The 21,051-nt window shown below is 36.5% G+C and overlaps 1 protein-coding gene across 1 annotated transcript; it reads right to left on the reverse strand.

Moving 5' to 3' along the window:
- Positions 1 to 1,797: 1,797 nt before the first annotated feature.
- Positions 1,798 to 16,525, reverse strand: LOC116523928 (cytochrome P450 2C5-like). The gene is made up of 9 exons (XM_032239019.1): positions 16,349 to 16,525; positions 14,184 to 14,346; positions 12,952 to 13,098; positions 11,692 to 11,852; positions 10,580 to 10,756; positions 9,387 to 9,522; positions 7,658 to 7,845; positions 5,687 to 5,828; positions 1,798 to 1,985 (listed from the first exon to the last, which is right to left on the reverse strand). Exons 1-9 carry the CDS (start codon positions 16,523 to 16,525, stop codon positions 1,798 to 1,800), a joined length of 1,479 nt encoding a protein of 492 aa, XP_032094910.1.
- Between the last annotated feature and the right edge of the window lie 4,526 nt (positions 16,526 to 21,051).

Raw genomic sequence — 21,051 nt, forward strand, 5'->3', positions numbered from 1 at the left:
GTATAATGATGCTAATATAGTAAACATTTGAGTTAAGATATTTGAATTAATATGAATTAATGGAAGAGATGCACCAAAACATGTTGTAACCAGCTGATATACTTTTTTTTTAATAATATATACCTGTGTTCCTTTTTTTTTCTTTTTTTTTCTTTTTTCTTTTTTCTTCCCTGCCTTGTCTTTTGTCCTTTTTGTCTTTTTTGTTTTTTGTTGTTGTTGTTGTTGTTGTTTTTGACTTTTTCTTTTCCCACTGGTGTGGGCATGTATTGTTTAAGATTATTACTTTTATTAATATTTTTAAATAATAATTACAGTCAAATGAAAATGGATATATGACGATGGTGATATGTATGAATATCTGAGTTAAAATGCTTGAGTTAACATGAGTTATGTTTGTTGACTGTGGAGGAGATGTACCAAAGTTTATTTGTGATCGACTGATACACTTTCTATAGATGTAAAAAAAGATGTTGTACTTGTTTCAAATTAAAATTAAAAAAAAATTTAATTAAAAAAAAAAGAGGAAACAGAATGTTGAAGTGAAGAAATAGATAAAGAAGCAGGGAAGATATTTCTGAATATTTTGATTCAAAGTTAAAATATTTTTTTAAAAAAAGCTTCAAATGTTTTCCAAATTAGTAAAATGCAAAAACCCTTTTTGTGGGAGTCCAATATAGATATCAGTCAAATGAAAGCACTTTCATTATCCATGTTTCCTTAAGGAAAAGCAAAAGTTATTACAAACAACAACATAAATCAAAGGGAAAAAGAAAAAAAAAGAGAACAAAATCAATCAGGGAGTTAAATCAGCATTTAGCCAGCCAGACAACTTTTAAAGATAAAAAGCAAAGTGAAACAAAAGTTTCAAAAAGTGAAGTTAAAACTCAGAGATAGTTAAGAAAACAAATTGCCAAGAGAAAGATGGATAACTGGTAATTTTCTGACCACTGACATGGGAAACTGGACTCTTCAAGATTCCTATTTCCAGGTGGGTCCTCAGCTATCTAAAAGTCATCTTGGGTCATTGGGCCATGGTGGTGCCCTGTTTAGAATGCAGTATTGCAGGCTAATTATGCTGGCTTCCAGCAGTTTGGTTATCATCGGCTCAAGGTTGACTCAGCCTTCCATCCTTCTGAGGTCAGTAAAATGAGGATCAAGGTGATTGAGGGCAATATGCTGACTCTATAAACTGTTTAGACAGGATTGTAAAGCACCGTAAAGCTTTATATAAGTCTAAGTGCTATTGCTATTCCTAAGTGTTCCCATTCAAATCCAGGGAGCAACACTCCATCTTTGGCAGCAAAAAAATAAAAAATAAAAATAAATTTCTACTGTTCAGCAACCATCTTGGAGAGAGGTCTTGTAACTTGACATTTGAAAATATATGGTCCATCTACATGCAAATTAACCACAATCTGTTTCATTTACTAAAAGTTGTCCCTTTTCCATAATTTATTTTGAATTCCAATTTTATAATTTCTGAGTGCATTGCCCCCAGATATCCTTGAATTCTCCCACAAGCAAATAATATTGTTCCATTCTGAATTAGTGGATATCTTCTTCGATAATTATAATCTCTAGTTCTCCTGTTCCTTCTAGTCAATCATCAAATTCCTCTTTTAATGTGATGGGGGTTTTCCTAATTAAGAACATCTTTTGATAGGAAGATTTCCTTATTTAACTCCTTCTGGCACTTAATTCAAAACTTTTTGATACTTTTAGAAACTTACATTTAGCATTAGAAATGTAGGTGTGAGTAGGAGAAAGTTGGAACATTCATTTATTTCTGCTACTAATTTAAATTTTACGTTTGATAGCCCGTAAGTAGCGAAACTTTCCTTTTTCCCTACAGCCCAAATACACAGCTTCTAAGTCTACCTCTTCAGGGTCTATTGTCAATTCAAAAGTGAAATGCTGAAGCAGAAAGGTAAAGTACAGGAAGAGTTCCATATCAGCCAATGCTTCTCCTGGACATGCTCTCTTCCCTGTACAAAAAACCCAAAGAAGATAGTTAGTTAATTGTCAATTAGTTGGTCAATTGTTGAGATGGACAACCAAACATATCAAATCAGTCAATAAATATATAATGCCTTTACGCTAGACAGAAAGTAAGGCATATTCTCACATTAGCACTGGAAAATGAAAATCAGAATACCAAAAAGAGCATATTGTAGTCTGAGTGCTGGGAAAATATCATAGCCATTCCAAAATATCTGGAACTTTTGAAATGGCTACCATTCAATGTTTAATTTGTTTTTTTAAAAAATAACAAATGCCTTTACACCATTAATCAACAACATCTGCCTATCCTAGGTTCTTGGAAAGGACTCAATAGGTACATAAAAATGCCAAATCCAATCTAAAAATCTGGCTAACTTTGCAATGAATCATAATAATACTGAATTCTAGAGAGAACATACTGGCCTACAATGAAGACCTAATGGAGACTAGAAAAGACACATGGCAAGACAAAGTACTACATGGGCAGTACATTAAGAAAATTCAGGGAGGCCGATGAGAAGATCTTGCAATGGCTATGAGCAGGAAAATTAAGAAAGAGACAGAGAGGCAAATTCTGCCTGCACAAGAAGAAGCTTTAAGAACAAATGCACACAAAGCCAGAATTGAGAAGACAGCAACAAACAGCAGATGCCATCTCTGCAAACAAGCTGAAGAAACAATGGACCACCTGGGTAGCTGCTACAAGAAGATTGCACAGATTGCGTATAAACAACAAAAAAGTATCAAGAATTGTGCATTAGAAGATTTGCTAGAAATCTCATTTGCCTACAAAGAAGAACTGATGGGACCATAAAATGAAGAAAGTAAAGTGCTCTGGGACTTTAGAATTCAAACTGACAAGCACATACTACATAACATCCCAGACTTAACAATTGTCAATAAGAAAAACAAAAAATGTCCAGATAATGGGTAAGGCAATACAGGTAGTCCTTGACTTGTTGTTAAGTGATATTTACCCCATTTTACGACCTTTCTCGCCCCAGTTGTTAAATGAATCACTGCAGTTGTTAAGTTAGTGACACAGTTGTTAAGTGAATCTGGCTTCCCCATTAGCTTTGCTTGTCAGAAAGTTGCAAAAAGTGATCACATGATCCTGGAGACAATGCAACCATCATAAATATAAATCAGTTGCCAAGTGTCTGAATTTGGATCATGTGACCTCAGGGATGCTACAATGGTCATAAATGTGAAAAATGATCATAAATCACTTTTTTCAGTGCCATTGTAACTTCGAATGGTCACTAAATGATCGGTTGTAAGTCAAGGACTGCCTGTACCTGGAGACAGTAAATTAGGAGAGAAAGCACTGGAGAACATAACAAAATACGAAGACCGGCAAATAGATATATGACTGTGGCAAAAGAAAGTAAAGATGGTACCAATGGTAATAGGTGCGTTAGGGGCAATCCCAAAATAACTGCAGCATAACCTGAATTACCATCTGCACTGACCATTTATTGGGAACAGCTTGCATATGGCAATGATACCTTTGACATCATAAACAATATCATCTGCCTAGCACAGGTTTTTGAGAATGACTCAATAGGTGGATAAGATTGCCTAATTCAGTCTAAATATCTGGCTGATTGTACAAGCAAACATAATAATATTTTTTTAAAAAAAAACATAAAGCAGACAAGCATTCTTAACAGTCAAGACCTAACAACTGTATCCAGATAACTATCCTGAAGACCTGTATGACTAACATTCACATTGCCAAAGAAAACTGTGCCATGGAGATGACATGAATTTTGTCTTCTTTAAACAAAGAGACTTTTCTGCTTTGTTTAGATTTCTCTTTTTTCCCCTGTCACTTGCTCTGCATCTAAGCAGAAACCTCTGGCTTTTTAAAGAGCTTTCTTATGAAACAGGTGAGTGGCACATTCTCCCACAGCACTTGCCAAAGTTTTTGGTGAGCAGTGTCGGGAAAAACTAAGCACTGTTCCTCAGGAGCAACTGCTTCTGGAGAATATTCAAAGGAGCAGCAAAATAAAGTCAAGCAATGTTTTGTTCTGAGAAGTGAGAGGGCCATGCTGCTTCATGAAATGGTTTTGAGGAAGTGGCACTGAAACTAATTTGATGGCTAGAAGTGAGAAAGACGTAAGGAAATTCTTGTTGAAGGTTAACTTAGAAAGAACAAAAGCTACTTTACTGTTTAACACTTCAATAACGTTCTAAGACTATGTCCGCAGATAAGACCAACCAAATAAAAGTGGTAGAGGAAACGCTAGCATATTTTACCTTCTAGGTTCAAACCTTCACAAGGATATCCCAAAGGTGCTTTTTCGGGAAGCAACTGGACTTTCTTATTTTTCTTTTGAAGACATTTTGCTTCTCATCCAAGAAACATCTTCAGCTCTGATAGGATAGTGGGAAATGGAAGGATCTATCCTGTCAGAATTGAAGAAGCTTCTTGGATAAGAAGTGAAATGTCTTCAAAAGAGAAAACAAGAAAGTCCAGTTGCCTCCTGAAAAAGCACCTTTGGGACAAGCATGACCTGGATGACTGAGAATCTCTACAGACTTTCACAAGGATAGTGATTGTAATCATGAAATAAAAAGATATCTGCTGTTTGGATAAAATATTATGACAGATACTTTAATATCCTTGGAGTATTTTAGTAAATTGTTTTCAGCTTTTAAGACCAAACCAGATATAAGAACAAGGAAGTCGCAGTCAGGTTTCCTGCATCTTCCTGGGATCTTAAAATCAGCCACCAGAGGGAAACGGTTGCTACGTATTAAGACTACAGCACTGGGAAGAGGCACTAACACACACATACCACAGTAGGTGGAAGCCTCTCCTCCCTGTTCTTCCCTCCCTGAGGTAACATTAACTAGGAATAAGAAATATGAAAGAAGCAACTAAAAATAATTCATAGAACATTGTACTTATCACAGCTGCATCAAGATTATTATAAGTTCCAAAACTGGAAACAATACCCAGAGTGAAGAAAAGATTGGTGAAGATGATAGAACTTCCAAAGATCATTAAATTAGTTTCCTTGATTAGAGAAAAAAAAACAATATCTACACTGATGGAAAGCCATTTCAAGCACTTTTCACATGAAAAAATAAAAACATGCAGTCATAGAAAAATAGAAATAGATAATAGAAAAAAACTTAAAGAAAGAGATCAATTTGTATTTGCTTCAAAAGGAATTGGAAGCTTCTTCTGTTGGTTTTCCTCTTCTTCCTCTCTTGTTTTGTCCTTTGTAGTCTGTATTAGTTTTGGTTAATTTTTATATTCTCGTTAAAACTTTTAATAAACATATTTAAAAAATTATCTAGGGAAAAGGGAAACTGGATTAGGGAAAACAGTAAAGAGGAAGATACTAATCTCCCCTATTGTTTTGGTTCTAACATGATCCAAATTTCTCTTCCTCCTCCTATGATTACTTATAGCTTTTTCAACAAAAATTCCCTTTCAGTAGAGGGGTTGATTAGCAGCTACCATGTCTCTCCTGATTCCAAGAGATTGAACATTCTCCTTCATGATTCAAACATATTCTCTCCATGATTTGAAACTAATACAGATAGTGGCAAGGGCAGGCAGGGAGAACAGCATCTGTGAGCATAGGTGAGGTAAGAGTTCAACAGCCTTACAGGTAACTGACCAATCTTGAAGATCCCAAATCACTAATTCAGCTATAGCCCTTGTTACCTGCAGAGAAAGGTAAAAAGGAATCCTTCTTTTGAAATTCACCCTTCTTGTCCAAGAAATGAGTTGGATGAAAATTTTCAGGATCCTCCCAGCAGACAGGATCAAAATGAATTGAAACCAACAATGGAAGAACAGTCGTGCCCTTTAAGGAGACAAAATGATACAGAGAGGAAAGATGGATTTTCCCAACCTCATAAAGAAATAGACTGTTCTTAATTCTTTCAAAAAACAAGACTCCTTGAAAGGTATATGCAATTTACAAGATTTCTCCATACCTGGTGTTTGCATATTACCATACTCATTTTCTCCAACAAAAGAAAACGTTTATTTTGAATTATTTAAAAATGCCCTCTAGTTGTGTTAATACTATATTACCTTGGCACATTAGCACCATTTTTATTTAGAGGCTTTGATATATTTATATATCATGCTCTTTATCCAGAATGAGGTTGGGGGATTAAAAGCATTACAGAAGACTTGAACAATAGATGACTACTTAGTTCATTACAGTTGTTCACTGATAATGTCGAATGGTGGCCTTCACCATTCTCTAGTAGACCTTTCTTTCAGCTTGGATTTTTTCTTGCAGATATTTTATTACCAGATTAATAATGTCATCAGTGCTCCTAAGTGGGGGATTTAAGTTGGTTTGCTGTCCACAGCCTTGTGTGGATTTGGGAAGATTTTTTTCCTTTATTGTTTTGGGTTTTTGAGTATTATTTAAAGGGTGTGTATTTGGGAGGATGTGCTCAGAGCTGATGTCGCTTGCTTTTCCCTTTGATTGTTCCTTTTGAATGGTTTATCAATTAGGTTTATCACTCTATATCTGCTGATGGATAATTCTTCAGAATGATAAATGTTGGAATTGTGTTGCATTCTGCAACATGCCTTGATGTAAGAAGTTTATACCTTCCAAGCTGAGATTCTGGTTCAATTTATCTGTATATTGTAACTTTAAAAAAATTATTATGTCTTCTGAAAGACAATTGAGAGGTCCTTCTTGTATCTGCAGAAATGAGCTGTTACTATGTCCTGATATAGCTAGGAGACAATTATATCTATTCAGTTATATAGCACCTTATACAATGACAGTAAAAATGATAGCACACAAGCACTGCAAATCATTGTGAGGGATGAAATGTTTTTAAAATATGTATGGATACCAAAACACATTTAATTAGAAACCAAAAGATAGCAACTGGTGTTTCTCCTCTTTAGAGAGGAGATCCCAAATTATTGTTTTATTAACTATTTTTCTTCTGTTCAATGATGTCTAGTTCTCAGAGATTACCTGGACAGCATTGCAACTTTCTTTGCAAGGTTTTTTAGAAGTGGCTTGCTATGGCCTCCTTTCTGAGATGACTGGCCTAAAGTCATCCATCTAGCTTTGTGTCTAAGGTAGGAGTAGAATTCAGTCTCTCTGGTTTCTAGCCTGATGCCTTTACCACTATACCAAACTGGCTCTATGGCTTTATGATTGATGAAACCAAATGTAAATAAAAAGCATATTCAGTACTCCTACAAAATATTACTTTTCCACTATCAGGAAGGCAGAATTCTAGATTCCAAAAGAGGCCAACTAAATCAATTAATCCATCATTTTTACTGAGGACATTTATGCTCCCATTTTGCATTCTCGAAGAATATTTCCAGAAATGTATTATGACTAAAAGTTAAACACATAGTGCCAGTTTTCTTATTAAACATCCTCAGTTGCTTGGTACAAAGAAAAAGGAATTAATTTTTGTAGTTAAGAACTTCAATTGAAATCAGTGAAGCTCAGCAGAACGGAAAATGTCTCGGACGGTTGACGACATTTGCAAATAAATAGAGCATTCTCTAAAATCCAGGGGCCTAAAATAACATTCACAAAATATAAGCAGCAATTACTGCAGAAGCTTAATTGTACTGCAATTGCAGTTTCATATTTGTATGCAGAGAGAATCCCAGATATTGTCTGATTTTTCACACCTGAGGGATGAAGTGTCCCCTGAAATTCACATCCCGAGTTGTCATGCGTGGGAAGTTCTCATTAGTAAAGTGTGGAATACGTAGGATCTCATGAATAAATGCATTGGTGTAGTGCAGCTTCATCCTATCCTCCATGGAGGGAGCACGGTTTGCTCCCACAATGTCATCAATTTCCTGCTGCATTTTGGCTGCAATGAATCATACTTTTTAAAAACAAACAATATTTTTTTTCAACCACTCCAGACCTAAACTTCATTCATCTTTACGTAGTGGATAATCAAAGATGCACTCCAGTTTCTTCTCCATTTCACATCTCTTTGGGCTCATTCACCTAGCTATTTGCCCTGCTTTTTTCCCACCTAGAGCTGGGAAGAAAACATATCAACATAAAGCACATTGCCCCACTTTGTGCCCTTAAAGGATAGCTAAACAAGCCATTTTGTACCACTGTCCATTTAGCTTCTTCACCTGACACTGTGAGGGCAGTGACCAGCAATTTTCTCTGGTTGGATGTTAAAATTAGAGAAAACCATCTCCAATCAGCATGGAGGCCAAGCTGGTGCTTAAGGGTTCAGGCATTCCATTCAATCATTTCTTCCCACCTCTTCCCCACCCCACCTCTATGAGACAATTAGCCCATTGAATCCTGAATGATAGTTAATTCTTTATCTGTATGTGTTTAACTGCAAAATAGCAGTAGTCCAGATGTGTGTAATCCAGATGCAGCTGTTGCATAAATGTTCATGGAATCAGAGTTCAAGAAAGATACTTTGCTGCATGAAAGAGACCATTATCTGCAACACTCACATGTGTTCTCCAAAATTATTACTGAACTATTGATTGATAGTGGGCAGTAGCGAACAGCTAGAGTTTACAACCAAGCACAGTGAATACCCAGGACCCCTCATTTCAACTCTGAGCTACTAATACAGATAGTCCTTAACTTATGACCACACTGAGCCCAAGATTTATGTTGCTAAGTGGGATAATTAAATGAAATTTGTCCCATTTCATGACCTTTCTTGCCTTTCTTGTTAAGTGAATCACTGCAGTTATTAAGTTAGTAAAGTGTCATTAAGTGAATCTTCACTAGTTTCCCCATTGACTTTGCTTGTCAGAAGACAAACTGAGGAGTCACAGAACTGCTTCATTTTACTGCCTTAGAGCAGGACTTCAGGCTAACTCACTGCTCACTCTAGGAGTTTGATTCTGAATGGCTCAAGTTGACTCAGCCTTCCATCCTTCCAAGGACAGTAAAATGAGGACCCAGATTGTTGGGGGCAATAGGCTGACCCTGTAAACTGCTTAGATTGGGCTGTGAAGCACAATGAAGCAGTATATAAGTCTAAGGACATTTACAATACTAAGAAAACATGCTTAGAGAAATCTAACATTTATATTGGGTTCCTATTATTTGAAGTCTCTTTAAAAGGCTAATTTGGAAGGTGTCTTTAACACATTGGATTGTCACTTGAAATATCTGGAAACATAATGAAAAATGGCAGGAAAATGCCAACCTGTAGTTTTTCTTTGTAGTGTATCTGGGAATCATGGTGGGTTGCTAACCAGTTTACTACCGGTTTGCTTGTGCATATGCTCGCAGATGCGCAGAAGCGTTCGGGCGGAGCTTCCCGCTGCTGCCACTACCAGTTCAGCTGGTGATTCCCACCACTGCTGGGAATCCATATTTGAGGGAGAAAATATGAACAAAGTTTATCATATCATATACCTTGGACATCTGAGAATCTGGCCAGAATGACAAGGGCACATGAGATGCTACTGCTTGTGGTTTCTGTTCCAGCAATGAAGAGCTGAAACACAGACATGACCAAGTCTTCCATACAGATTAAGGAAGAATTTTGTTCCTGTAAATTAAGGTACAAATAAAATAAAAAGGCAGAATATGTAGCTGTATCACAATGTCATCAAGATGTCCTCCTGTTTCTTCTCACTTTACTTTTTTTCTAGACCAATTTAGAGGGCAGGCAGCAAATAACTCAAGGTAGAGTTCTCTATATTCTCTATATTAATTTGAATACCCAATTCAATTGAACAGATGTTTGGGTCAGATGGCTCACTGTTTAAATGAAAGGGAAAGGGAAACAGCTGAATTCCAAATAAATCAAACTGGTTCTTTTTCTGCCCTGTATCTTCAACTCTTCCCCAGAATCCCACCAGTTATGCAGCTACTGTAATGCAGAAAATTCTTTTTTCTCTCTTCTACATGGAATTTCCTCTCCATCTTCAACTCACAAGCTGAGCTTTTGAAATCTTGCAAGCATTTTATTCATAAACCTTCCTTTTCCCTGATATCTCCTTCCACGATCCTTTTCATTCTGCCCAGCAACAGCCACAAAGCTTCGCTTCCCTCAATGCTCAAAGGGCATTTGCTATCTCATGATTCAACAGCATCCAGATTAATCTTGCAATGAATGTTTTACTGGCTACAACTAACAACCTGCCACAGTATTGCATTCTTTCAGATGGTACCAAGAAGCCTATACATAAGTAACAGATAGGTTTAATTTCCCTTGTTGAGGCTACAACCTTCTTTGTTAGCAAGAGGGACAGAAAAGGTTTTCAGAGACAGTTCTAAAAGAACAGGGACACTTTTAACCCTCTCCTCCTTTTTTTAAGAATTGAAAAATGAGTAGGAGTCCTCTGCTAGAAGCACTTCTATTTCTACATTTCCACACAACAGTTTCTTAAGCAGTGAGTTTGTTTGTTTATGGAGGCCACTATTGACTTCATATTTTACTGCAGTTTTTGTGGCAGGGTTGGAAGATAACAGTCCTTTTGCTTTCTGCTGTCTCAGCAGTACAAATTGCTCCCTCTCCTAGATGCCATCAGAAAATGGGGCGCAAGTGCATAATTGGAACGTTGTTCTTTGTGCATTGTCTGCTAAATTTCCTTGCAACATACCTTTTCTAATTTAAGAAGGAAACAATCAATAAAGTCTCTAGGATTGTCTGGATCCAGGGTCTTCTTGTGAGTGTCCACTTCATTCCTAATAAAGTTACAGACCGTTTTACAGTCAGAGAAAACTTTCCTATGAGGGCCAGGAAGTAAGTTCATGATATTTGGCAAACTGCTGTATACCTGAAACATGGTGATAGTAAAAGTTAGCCATTGCCAGTTTACCTCTTTTGCTTTTGCTAGTTCTCTTATAAAGTGCTCTCTTGTTTCTTTTTTCTTTTTTAAATAAACTATATGATGATGTTCGTCCATCGTGTAATGCAAGATCAAGTAGAAACATTTTCATGTTATTCTACAGTGTCGTCAGACCAATGGTGGGATTCTACTGGTAGTTCCAGTGAGCAATTGGTCCCCCACCCCTGCCCTTTCCTGTCCTATATTTCCCTGTTTTTTAGTTCAGCTGATTCACGTGGCACAGTGGATTGCCACCCGTCAGCTGTTTTACTCACCAGCACTGACATAGAAGGTAAGTGTTGAGTACTGAGGACAGTGGCTGATAGACTGAGGCGAGACCATTATAAGTTCTTAAGCGTAAAATGGGCAGTTTTTGAACTCTATGCACATGCTCACCAAACCGGTTGTTAAACTGGTTAAATCCCACCACTGCTTCAGACCAAATAAATATAAAACATGAGCTCATGGACACCAAGTTTATTTAGTTATGATTTTTTTCTCTTTGATTATATTCCCTCAGTTGCTATTATGCTAAATAATAGAATGAAAGCTGATCTATTATGATATACTTAAAAACCACTTATTTATGTATGCCTCTGTGAAATGGGTAGTAAGTAGAATAGTTAGCTGGGAAGAAGCAGGATTGAAGCTGTATACATCTTTGATAACTCTGGAAATAATCACTGATAAGTAGAAACACCTGAACTAACCAAGAGAAAGGAGAACAGTACTTGATCAAGAAATACAGTGTGATTCTCACAAACTCACCTTTTAGAAGTGGAAGTAGGTAGAGAGGCCACTTTGTTTTTAGGTTGAAGGGAACTAAGTGAACCTCCTTAAACAAAGATAAAATTCTATTGTAGAAGTACATAAACGTGACCTACCATTCCAGGAATGCTCGTAAAGAAAGTCATAAATGCCTCCAAGGTATCCAATAGCCTAGTGAATTCTTTATCATCGTAAGAAAATCGATTCCCAAAGATAACAGAGCATATAACATTAGAAACAGTAGCTTTGATAAGTGGTACTATATCAAAGGGCTGATCTGCAAAGAAAGTGAAAGGGGAATAGACATTGTTTGACCAGGTTTTGCATCTTCAAATCTTTCTCTGTAATGACTTTCTAAATTTTATTTATACAGGTAATATTAAACTAAGAACGGGTCACTTTAGTGACTGTTTAAAGTTACTACCTCCCTGGAAAAAAAGGAGTTATGACTCTGTTCTGAAATTTTGATTGTTGCATCCTCCCCTCCCCCGTTATTATGGCACTGTACTTTAGACACTCAGGAACATGGCTGCATATATGGCCATTTGTAATGTCCCATGATTGTGCTTTATAATGGTTTTGGCAAACCATTTTGGCAAAACCTGTCATAGTAAACAACGATCACTGTGTTCACTTCATCACCACCAAAATGGTTCTAAAATTGGGTCAGTCTTGTGACTGATTTATGATCATTGCAACATATGGTCATAATGGGCAGGCTCCATTATAGTCCTACAGTACATCAAGGACATGTTATATTCTACTGGGAGTTTAACACTTATGGAACTTCTTGGTTCAAACAACATTTGCCAAGAAAATTTCCCATTGTACAGCTTGTCCCAAAGGTGCTTTTTTCAAGAGGTAACTGGACTTTCTGGTTTTTCTTTGATGACGTTTCGCTTCTCATCCAAGAAGCTTCTTCAGCTCTGAGCCTCTTGAAAAAAGCACCTTTGGGACAACCATGACCTGGATGACTGAAAATCACCATAGACATTGTACAGCTTAATTTTAGTAAATCTTTATCATGGTCATAATCTGTGCATCTCTGAAAGACAATGAAAGTGCAGATGGGCCATTTTTCAACCTAGTGAACAGAGTCTGGGAGGAGGGATTCAAGGCACAGGATGAACCATGCAGGTAGGTTTCAGCCCCATTTTTTAACTGAAATGGGCTAGCTTCAGTAACATAACTCAATAGTATCAATTCAACAAAAACCAAGTATTTGTTTTTGATCTTATAAATAAACACAAAGTGGTTGTGGTGAAGTGGGGGGCAGGAACATTATATACACTGCCTTGTGTTGTGCATATAAAGATGGTATATAATTGTATAAATAAACAGATATATAAATAAAATCTCCTGCAACATCAGATCACCTTCAAAGCTTGCTATCTGCTCTAACAAACAGTGAGCCTCTTCCAATATCCTCTCAGACATCGACTTCTTTCCCATTCCAAAGTTTCGAAAAGTGGAAATAGTAAAGCGACGCACCATCTTCCATTTCTCATGTTTGCTAATAAGCCCTGGAAGGATAGACGTTGACAATAACAAAGAACAGACACTGCAGCATTTTTTAAATAATAAAAAAGCAACTTGCTCAGTAGTCTCCCTCCACCCCAAAAGTATTACTCTTCTCAAATAAATTTACATTTCTTCTTTCAGGAGAAATTGGTAGTTTGGCAAAAGGTAAAGAAACTCAATTTGCTTATGAGTTTGGATTCTTCTTATTCAGATTATATCTTGGGTAAAGTTACAAAACATATGAATATTTTGAAAGGATAGAAGAGCTTCCATTTTTCTCAATATTTCACTTCACCTGCCTCTCACCCATATACATAAACAAAATCCATTCTTGGGGTGGGGGGAAAACCTGTTGTTTTTCATTGCTTTAACATTTCCTGTAATTTGACATCTTCAGTTTTGGAACGTGATGACAATTGGATTACTGAATAAAATTTGAAAAGGTCACCTGATTGCATCACCGACCTCCAAACCTTTAGCCTTAAAAGATTTGAGTCATCCCCTCAAAGTAGTTTTGCAGAATAGCAAATTAAACATTCCAATCAATCAATAATATCTGATGACTTCAAAAAAATTTATAGCCTTTTGAAAGACTAGAAGATTTGAGAACTTTAGTATTACACAATATTGCTGCTTTGCTATTAAAATATACTCTAAAAATGGCAAAGGACAGATCTTTCTTTCTCTCTTCTTCACTTTTTAAATTTTAGATATGGGCCAGTTTTAATTTAAATTTGGCTAAAACAGAATTGAGGAGATGGCAGTTCTGAAATCTGTTGTTTCTGAGAGAATACTGAACATAGGTTATAATTTCAGATCACCTAACTGACTACTATATCAATTGGACTCTTGTGCAAACCTCTAAATACGGGATTTCAGTGCCCTGCTGTTTCTTCTTTTAATACTCTGTCATAACCAGACTGAACAGATTTTCAAATACCTATAAGAGATTTAGCAATTTCATTTTTAAAAATTTCTTGAAAAGAACAATGGCCACCATTTGCCTGGAAAAGTTAATGTTTTTATTGTTTCTCCAGAAATTGGAAACTACATCTCAAATCAAAATGAAAATAATCTGTGAACTCACCAAAGCCCTTGGTTATTGAATCAAGGATAGGTACTGGAGGTCGTCCACCAAATTCTTCACTATGAGTTATCAAAGCATCTTTCACTGGCTCAATTCCACAAATCACAATCATTGGCTTTGTAGCTAGCCAGACAGTAAAAACTGGACCATACCTTTTACTGAGCTGAGGAAAAAATCCATCAAAGGCACGAATCAGCAGGATTTGTAATCTCACTTTTGGATATCTACTTCAGTTAGTGGCTCACAATATTTTTTACTCATGCTATTGCATTCTGTAATAACATTATTAGATTTTTAAACAAGAAAAATAAAAACTTACAGAAACTAATATTTAAGAGAAAGAAAAAAGTAGAACAGATTAAAGCCAAAAGTATAGCAAAAATAAAAAAATACTAAGTAATAACTTCTGATTTTGTTTTGCATAAATTATAGATACAAATTTACATTAAAATTTTACTCTATGGGTATAATATAACTTTAATTTTACTATTGTGTACTATTTTTCTAGCGATCAAATCCACATATTATTTCATTCCCCCCCTCCCCACTATTTCATGCAAATTATCCTAAAGTGGCTTCTACTGGTATTAAACTTAATTAGTATCAATTAATCCATTTCTGCAAACTCCTTCATCTTCAACAACTACTACTCCATTGTGGATAGCGTCAAATCTTTCCACTGTTGTGTATATAAAAGTCTTGCTGCAGTTATGTATAGAAACAAAGTTCTATTTGATTTTTTCTCCTAATGATTTTGTCAAATAAGTCCAAAGTAACACTTTGGCTTCAGTTGTATATTCATCTTTAAAATTTTCTGAATTAATAAGTATTAGGTATATTATAAGTATCAAACACGTTTAGATTTTCTACATATCTAGCAAGCATGAAGAAGTCCCCTACTGTTGTTGATGACATAGCTCTCTGGAAATGGCTCTACTGGGAAAGATAGAAGGAAAGAGAAGATGATCAGGAGCAAAGTTGATTGGACTCAAGAGTGATAATGAGTGCACCATTATGAGACTTGAAAGAACATGTTAGGGCTAGATCATCATGGGCAAAATCTATGTGGATACCAGGAGTAAAAACAATTTGATAGCATATAATGAATCTATCAGCAAAAACTTGTGTCTGGAGAACTTGCATTAAGTCTTACTCTAATGGTGTTCTACTACATGAAACTATTAATTGATATTGTTACACTTTAAATCAACTTTTGTATTATATTATTTTCTGAACATAAACAGTTTGTGGGGGTTTATACGTTGTGGATGTTTAAAATTTTTATTATATGACTTCCTACTCTTCTAAGATGTGAAAGTGTACAAGGATTTGTCAGCATATGCATTTAATAAATCAGTACTTCCAGATCAGGGCATTCAAAGAAAGGGGAAAGAGCATGTCATACAATTCACACTTTTATTCATCATGGTTTCTTTAATAAGCTACAACTTTCTAGGTTCAAGCAACCCATGGAGCCATGGGATTAAATCCATGTTATGTGGGTTCACCCAAAGCCTCATAAAAGCCATCTATAAGGGATTTAACAGGAAGTTCTTCAGCTGGACAGACATGGGGGATGTGAGCTCTGAAGAGCCTCACATGAACCCTGTCTGACAAACCAACTCTGGGGATCCTTTTTTGGACCAGAATCCCTCTGGAGGGGTGGCGAAGGAGGGGCAGCATCTCATCAGACCCAGAGGGAGGCAACAGGTCCCTTCTTGGTCGGAGTTTTGCCCTATGAATTGGAGTGGGGGTGGCACCCATCCTGTTTTAATGGCTTCTGAAAATACTTCCCAGATTATCAACTGATTTTCAGAATGAAACAAAAGATCAAAATATAGCCTAATCTGAATAAGGCGAACAGGAAAAAAACCAGTATCATTTATATTAGATAATACTTATTTTGACCTGTACAATATTCTATGCTTCTTATTCATACCACTTAGACTTTGATAAAATATGTTTGTGGTTAAACCTATAAACAAACAAACAAACAAACAAACAAACAAACAAAAGACAGACAGTGGAGCCAAGAGCATATTTAATAGTGCTGAAAAAAAAACCCCAACTTTGAAATATTGGCTTTAGCTTTCCCAAAATAAAGGAAATTGATATCTTGAATCTCGGACCCACTAAGAAAGGAAACCGATTTAAGACTGTCCTACCTTTGTGTAGGAGTTAAACAGAGGCAGAACATCTCTTTGCAGTAGATTGCCTAAAAAGGGCCACGGTCTGGGGCCAGGAGGGAGTCTGACTCTTCTTTGGTGAAACCGGAAGGCCCAGAGTGTGAACAGAAACACAATCAACAGTACCACTGTTCCAGGGATCAGTTCCACCTGCATTTTTATTCGTTCCTTGATAGAGTGGAATAGATGAGAGTGTGGGCTTGCAAGAAACGGCTAAGTGTGAGACACACAGATAATTACAGGGGGAAACTCAATGTGATTTTTTCTTCTAGCTTTCTTCATTTCACTCCCCATGTTATCTTTTCTCTTTTGTTGGTTTGCTTGCAGGCTACTAGTTATTCCAGAACATAAAATGTTGTATTTAAGTATTCATTTTGATCCCATAAACAAATCTGAAGCAGAATGAAGTAATACTCTCTTGATATGTTTCTAACAAAACAAATTTCTAGAGTAAAATAAATATATTTTGATTGTGGATAGATTTGGGATGTACAATGCAGCTAAAGTATGAGGCAGATAGTATTGGAAAGTCATGTTCTGGGCAAGCAGATGGACTTGGTAGATTTCCATAATAAGGAAATTGTGGTGACAAGACCAACTGTTGACCAGTCAACAGTCAACCAACAAAAGGAAATAGATGAACAATGAGTCTGTTTTAATATCTTTAAGTCACATTTTGCTCTCATCATCTCTATATCAGCTGGGCAGACAGCAGAGAGATAGGAGCGGGAACAGCAACTTGTCCATTTCCAAACATTTGTACTTCAATTCTAAGACTGCATAGCTAGCATAGTCACCAAAAAGAGATTGTGAGAATTGCAATTCCAAAATGGATTGCATGTTAGGTTTGTTATCAACCCTTGGCTACAATACTGACGGTCAATATTTCTATTTCATAAAGGTAATATAGGGGAAAAGATTGGTAGTTTTAAATTTTCGAAATATCCCCAGAGCAATCAAATTAACAGGGATGGACAAAGTTCGGAAGGGACTTTCACTTTCATAAAGGTGTATGGAAAGCATCCCCATGAAACTGCTTCTCAAAGCAATGATACCTCCTCCCCACCCTCTTCTTAAAGTAAAGCAAGATCAGCATTGAGTTGTGTCTGGGGAGGTTCTGACTCATGAAGACAGTGATGTGAAATGCTTCTGCACAAGTCTCTTCTCGCTACTGAAACTGCAGGATGAGGTTCCAGAAGCAACATGGAGCACCTCACTGAGGCAAATCATGACCCATCTATTCTGTGGCAACGAAATTGTGTTGGTTTTTATTTGTTGAAACAAAATCCTGTCATGTCACATAGGCCTTGAGTGTTCGTTTTTGCAAGTTGTCTATGCAATAGCCACAGAATCCAATCAAGGGCAATTCATCATAGACACACTTTACAACAACCCATGAACAACATAACAATAGAAAAAATATTTCTTTGGCTTAGGTTTGCCTGTTCCTAATTCATAAACACTGGGCATATTTCTGCATTTAGCAAAACGGAAGCAAACCAATCAAGCAACCAAAGTAATGCAATATTTGCATTTAAAGACTGAAGTTCAACCTAAAGATGTGCATGCATTTTTGGTAAACAACAAACACAATTTTGCATTTACAACATGCAATCAGAAAATGCAATTACAATGATGACGCTATTTAAGGAATGATCACAATGCACATACCTTTCAACAATCTACTTGAGGCTTGTCCTCCACAGCAGTGGCCCCAAATGGTTCCCCTTTACATGAACATCTGGTTTTATACCTGCTGTGCTTCCTAATCCCCTCCTCTTCCTTTTTGTTCTAGCCAATAGCAGCAGGAATGGAACTGGATTCTTGTTGCAAACATCAGAAATAATGCAGCTGAAAACAGCCTCTCTTTTTAAATTGTGCTTTTCCCCCTGCCACACAAACTTAGATCCTTCTGTCACTGTTAAAATGAAATATCAATTATCAAAACAGGTATTGTTACAATGTTACAACAGGTAAAGGAAAGAAGAGACCAGTTTTACCTGATTTAAAATGTTATTTTGCAGTTTGCTGTTTGATTTGAATAAAAGAGTGGGTGTTGCTGAGAAATAGACTTTTGGCGTTGGAAAGACATGACCTGAGATTTAAATAGTATAGACATTTGTGGTCAAAGTTAAAATAGATTTTAAAAGTCATTATTTTCGACATGCCATATTGAGAATATGGAATAGATACAGATAAGATTGGGAGTTGAAATAGAAACCTTTATGTACATTTCTGTTTTAATGGAAGGAATATCAGTTAAGATCTTGTGCTAGTTGCTTAACTGTTGCTGAACAGGTTTAGCAGAAATAGTTTGGTCTTTAAATCAGTGTTATTTTGTGAAAATTGCTTTCTGTTTTTCAAACAATTTCTACTAGTTTCCTTGAGGAACTTTTGCTTATGTCCCAAATGAAAACCTCTCAAAAAAGCCTACAAAAAATAGCTTAAAACAGCTATCGTACAGTGCTATAGTCTACTTGCACTGCACTCTCAACATATTCAAAGTAATACACTTTATACGCCCGCCCACAACCATTTCATCCCACTATTAATCCCTAATTTTATTAATAATTCTACCTAAAAAAAAGAAGTTTTAGAAGTTTAAAGCCCTGTAGTTTCTTCTTCCCATTCAAGCATCTAATTCCTATTGCTTTTAGAACATCTTTTTCCCCTTAATGTGGTAGGAGATGGCGGCATCTGTTGAGCAAAGGCTAGGCTTGTTTCAAGAACAAGAGAATTAGAGATTAGGGGCTAAATTTACATTCTGACTGCATGTTCTTGAATTCATATATTGATAATGCATTGACTCCCCCCCCCACCTTTTTCCTGTTTTTTTCCCCCCACAATGCACAACTGGAAATGTTCTGTCGGTCTGGATTTATTTCCTGTTCCTTAGTCTGTCTGGTTCAGATATTTGTATCATGTGGAAGTCTGAGTTTACATTGCTTGATGAAAGTATGGGCAATCAATGAAGTATTGTCTTAGCACAAATGTATTAAATTACGTCAGAAGAATAATTTCCCTCCTGAATGATTGCCTTACCCCCAGGTTAAGATTCCCAGTGATCTTGGGAGACAGAAACCATTGGATATGTACCATTTGTTGGGTCACATTGTCAGCCTGAGGGTAAATAACATTATTTTTCTGCCAGAACCATAATGCTATTTCATTATTTTTCTGTGTAAATATGTTTTATTTTCATTTTTTCATTTTCATTTCATACGGTCACATAAATACTGTGCATAACCGGGGCCATATAACATTGAGCAATAAACACAGTGATCCTTGTCAACAATACTCCCCAAAATACAAACCCAATATACCACTTCAACCCTCCATACACCCTTTCTTTCACCCCCCTCCAACTTTCCTTTCTCCCCTCCAACATTCCCCTCTACCCTACTTCCCCTCCCCCTCTATCACTCCTCTCTCCCAATACACTCCCTCCCTTCCATCTCACCCTCCCTCCGATCCTCTCTCCCACCCTCTCTACCCCTCTTTCTTCTTTCCTTCTGCTCCTCCCTTCGGTGTATTTCTACTATCTATCAATATATTCAGCTTCCTATTTGTACACTAGAATTAAAAACGCAACAGTATACAAGTGCAATCATATTAATCACTTTAAAATCCAGCACATACTATATTTCCCCCCTCCCCCCTCCCCCCTAGGACCCCACCTCCCTCCCCCCCCGACTTCCCAGAGCCCGTACACGGTATAGCTTTTTATCAAACACAGTCGGAAATATATTAAAACCAAGGAAATTTTTTAAAAAAGAAAAAAAAGTCAGTAAAGTCTCTACGTTGAACTCGAATTGAGAAATGTTTGGCAAGAAAGAAATGCAGAGGCATATGACCTCACCCTTTTTTCTGATGGACATCTATCCCTTTCAAGGATTGATTTTATACAAATCACTAATGATTTATTTTCTAGGGTGAAGAAGACAAAGATTGCGGTGAGGGTCCTTTCGGACCATAACCCAGTCTGGACGGAATTGGGAAGGGTAGTGCAGGCAAGAAGGTCTTGGAGGTCGAATGAGAGTTTATTTAGATATGAAAAGTATATTAATGATTGTAAAAAATTGCTATCTGAATACTTTGTTCTGAATAAGAATAAGGGTACTTTCATGGGATTTGTAGGGGATGCAAGTAAAGCGTATATGAGAGGAGTACTGATGAATATAAACAAAATACATAGAAATAAACTAGGGCAAAAACGAAAAGAATTGGAAGAGGAAATTAAAAGAAAAAATTGAAATGTATCCAAATTGTGTTATAGAGGGAAGGAGGTGTTTTAACAGGAGGAGATTTAAAAGGCATTCCGGGAATTTTTTTTTTTACAGAATTGTACAAAGGGGACAAAATTAAGGGTTTAGATATAGACAGATACTTAGATAAAGAGATAATACCCCTGGTTAGAGAAGAGTACAGGCAAAAGTTGAACCAACAAATAACCTCTGGGGAAATCCTGCAGGTGATCAAACAACTAAGATTAGGAATAATGTAAACTGCTTAAAGTTTGAGTAACGGCAAGAAGCTGAATGCTATTTCATTATTATGGTATTGTTATTATCTATTATGATTTTTGCAGGAGGAGCTAATCTTTTGTTTAGCACCAAAGATCTTGCAATGCAAAAATACTAAGTCAAAATCATGTGTAAGGAAGAGAGGTAGAAAAGCAGGAA

This window comes from Thamnophis elegans, chromosome 2 (genome assembly GCF_009769535.1).
Source record: "Thamnophis elegans isolate rThaEle1 chromosome 2, rThaEle1.pri, whole genome shotgun sequence".
Lineage (NCBI taxonomy): Eukaryota > Metazoa > Chordata > Lepidosauria > Squamata > Colubridae > Thamnophis > Thamnophis elegans.

Excerpts from the sequence above, each read along its gene's own strand:
- LOC116523928 (XM_032239019.1), bottom strand. The coding sequence starts at position 16,525 with ATGCAGGTGGAACTGATCCCTGGAACAGTGGTACTGTTGATTGTGTTT. Across the intron at positions 14,347-16,348 it reads TGTTTAACTCCTACACAAAG|CTCAGTAAAAGGTATGGTCC; the intron begins GTAGGACAGTCT and ends TTTTTTCCTCAG. Across the intron at positions 13,099-14,183 it reads TTCAATAACCAAGGGCTTTG|GGCTTATTAGCAAACATGAG; the intron begins GTGAGTTCACAG and ends CTATCCTTCCAG.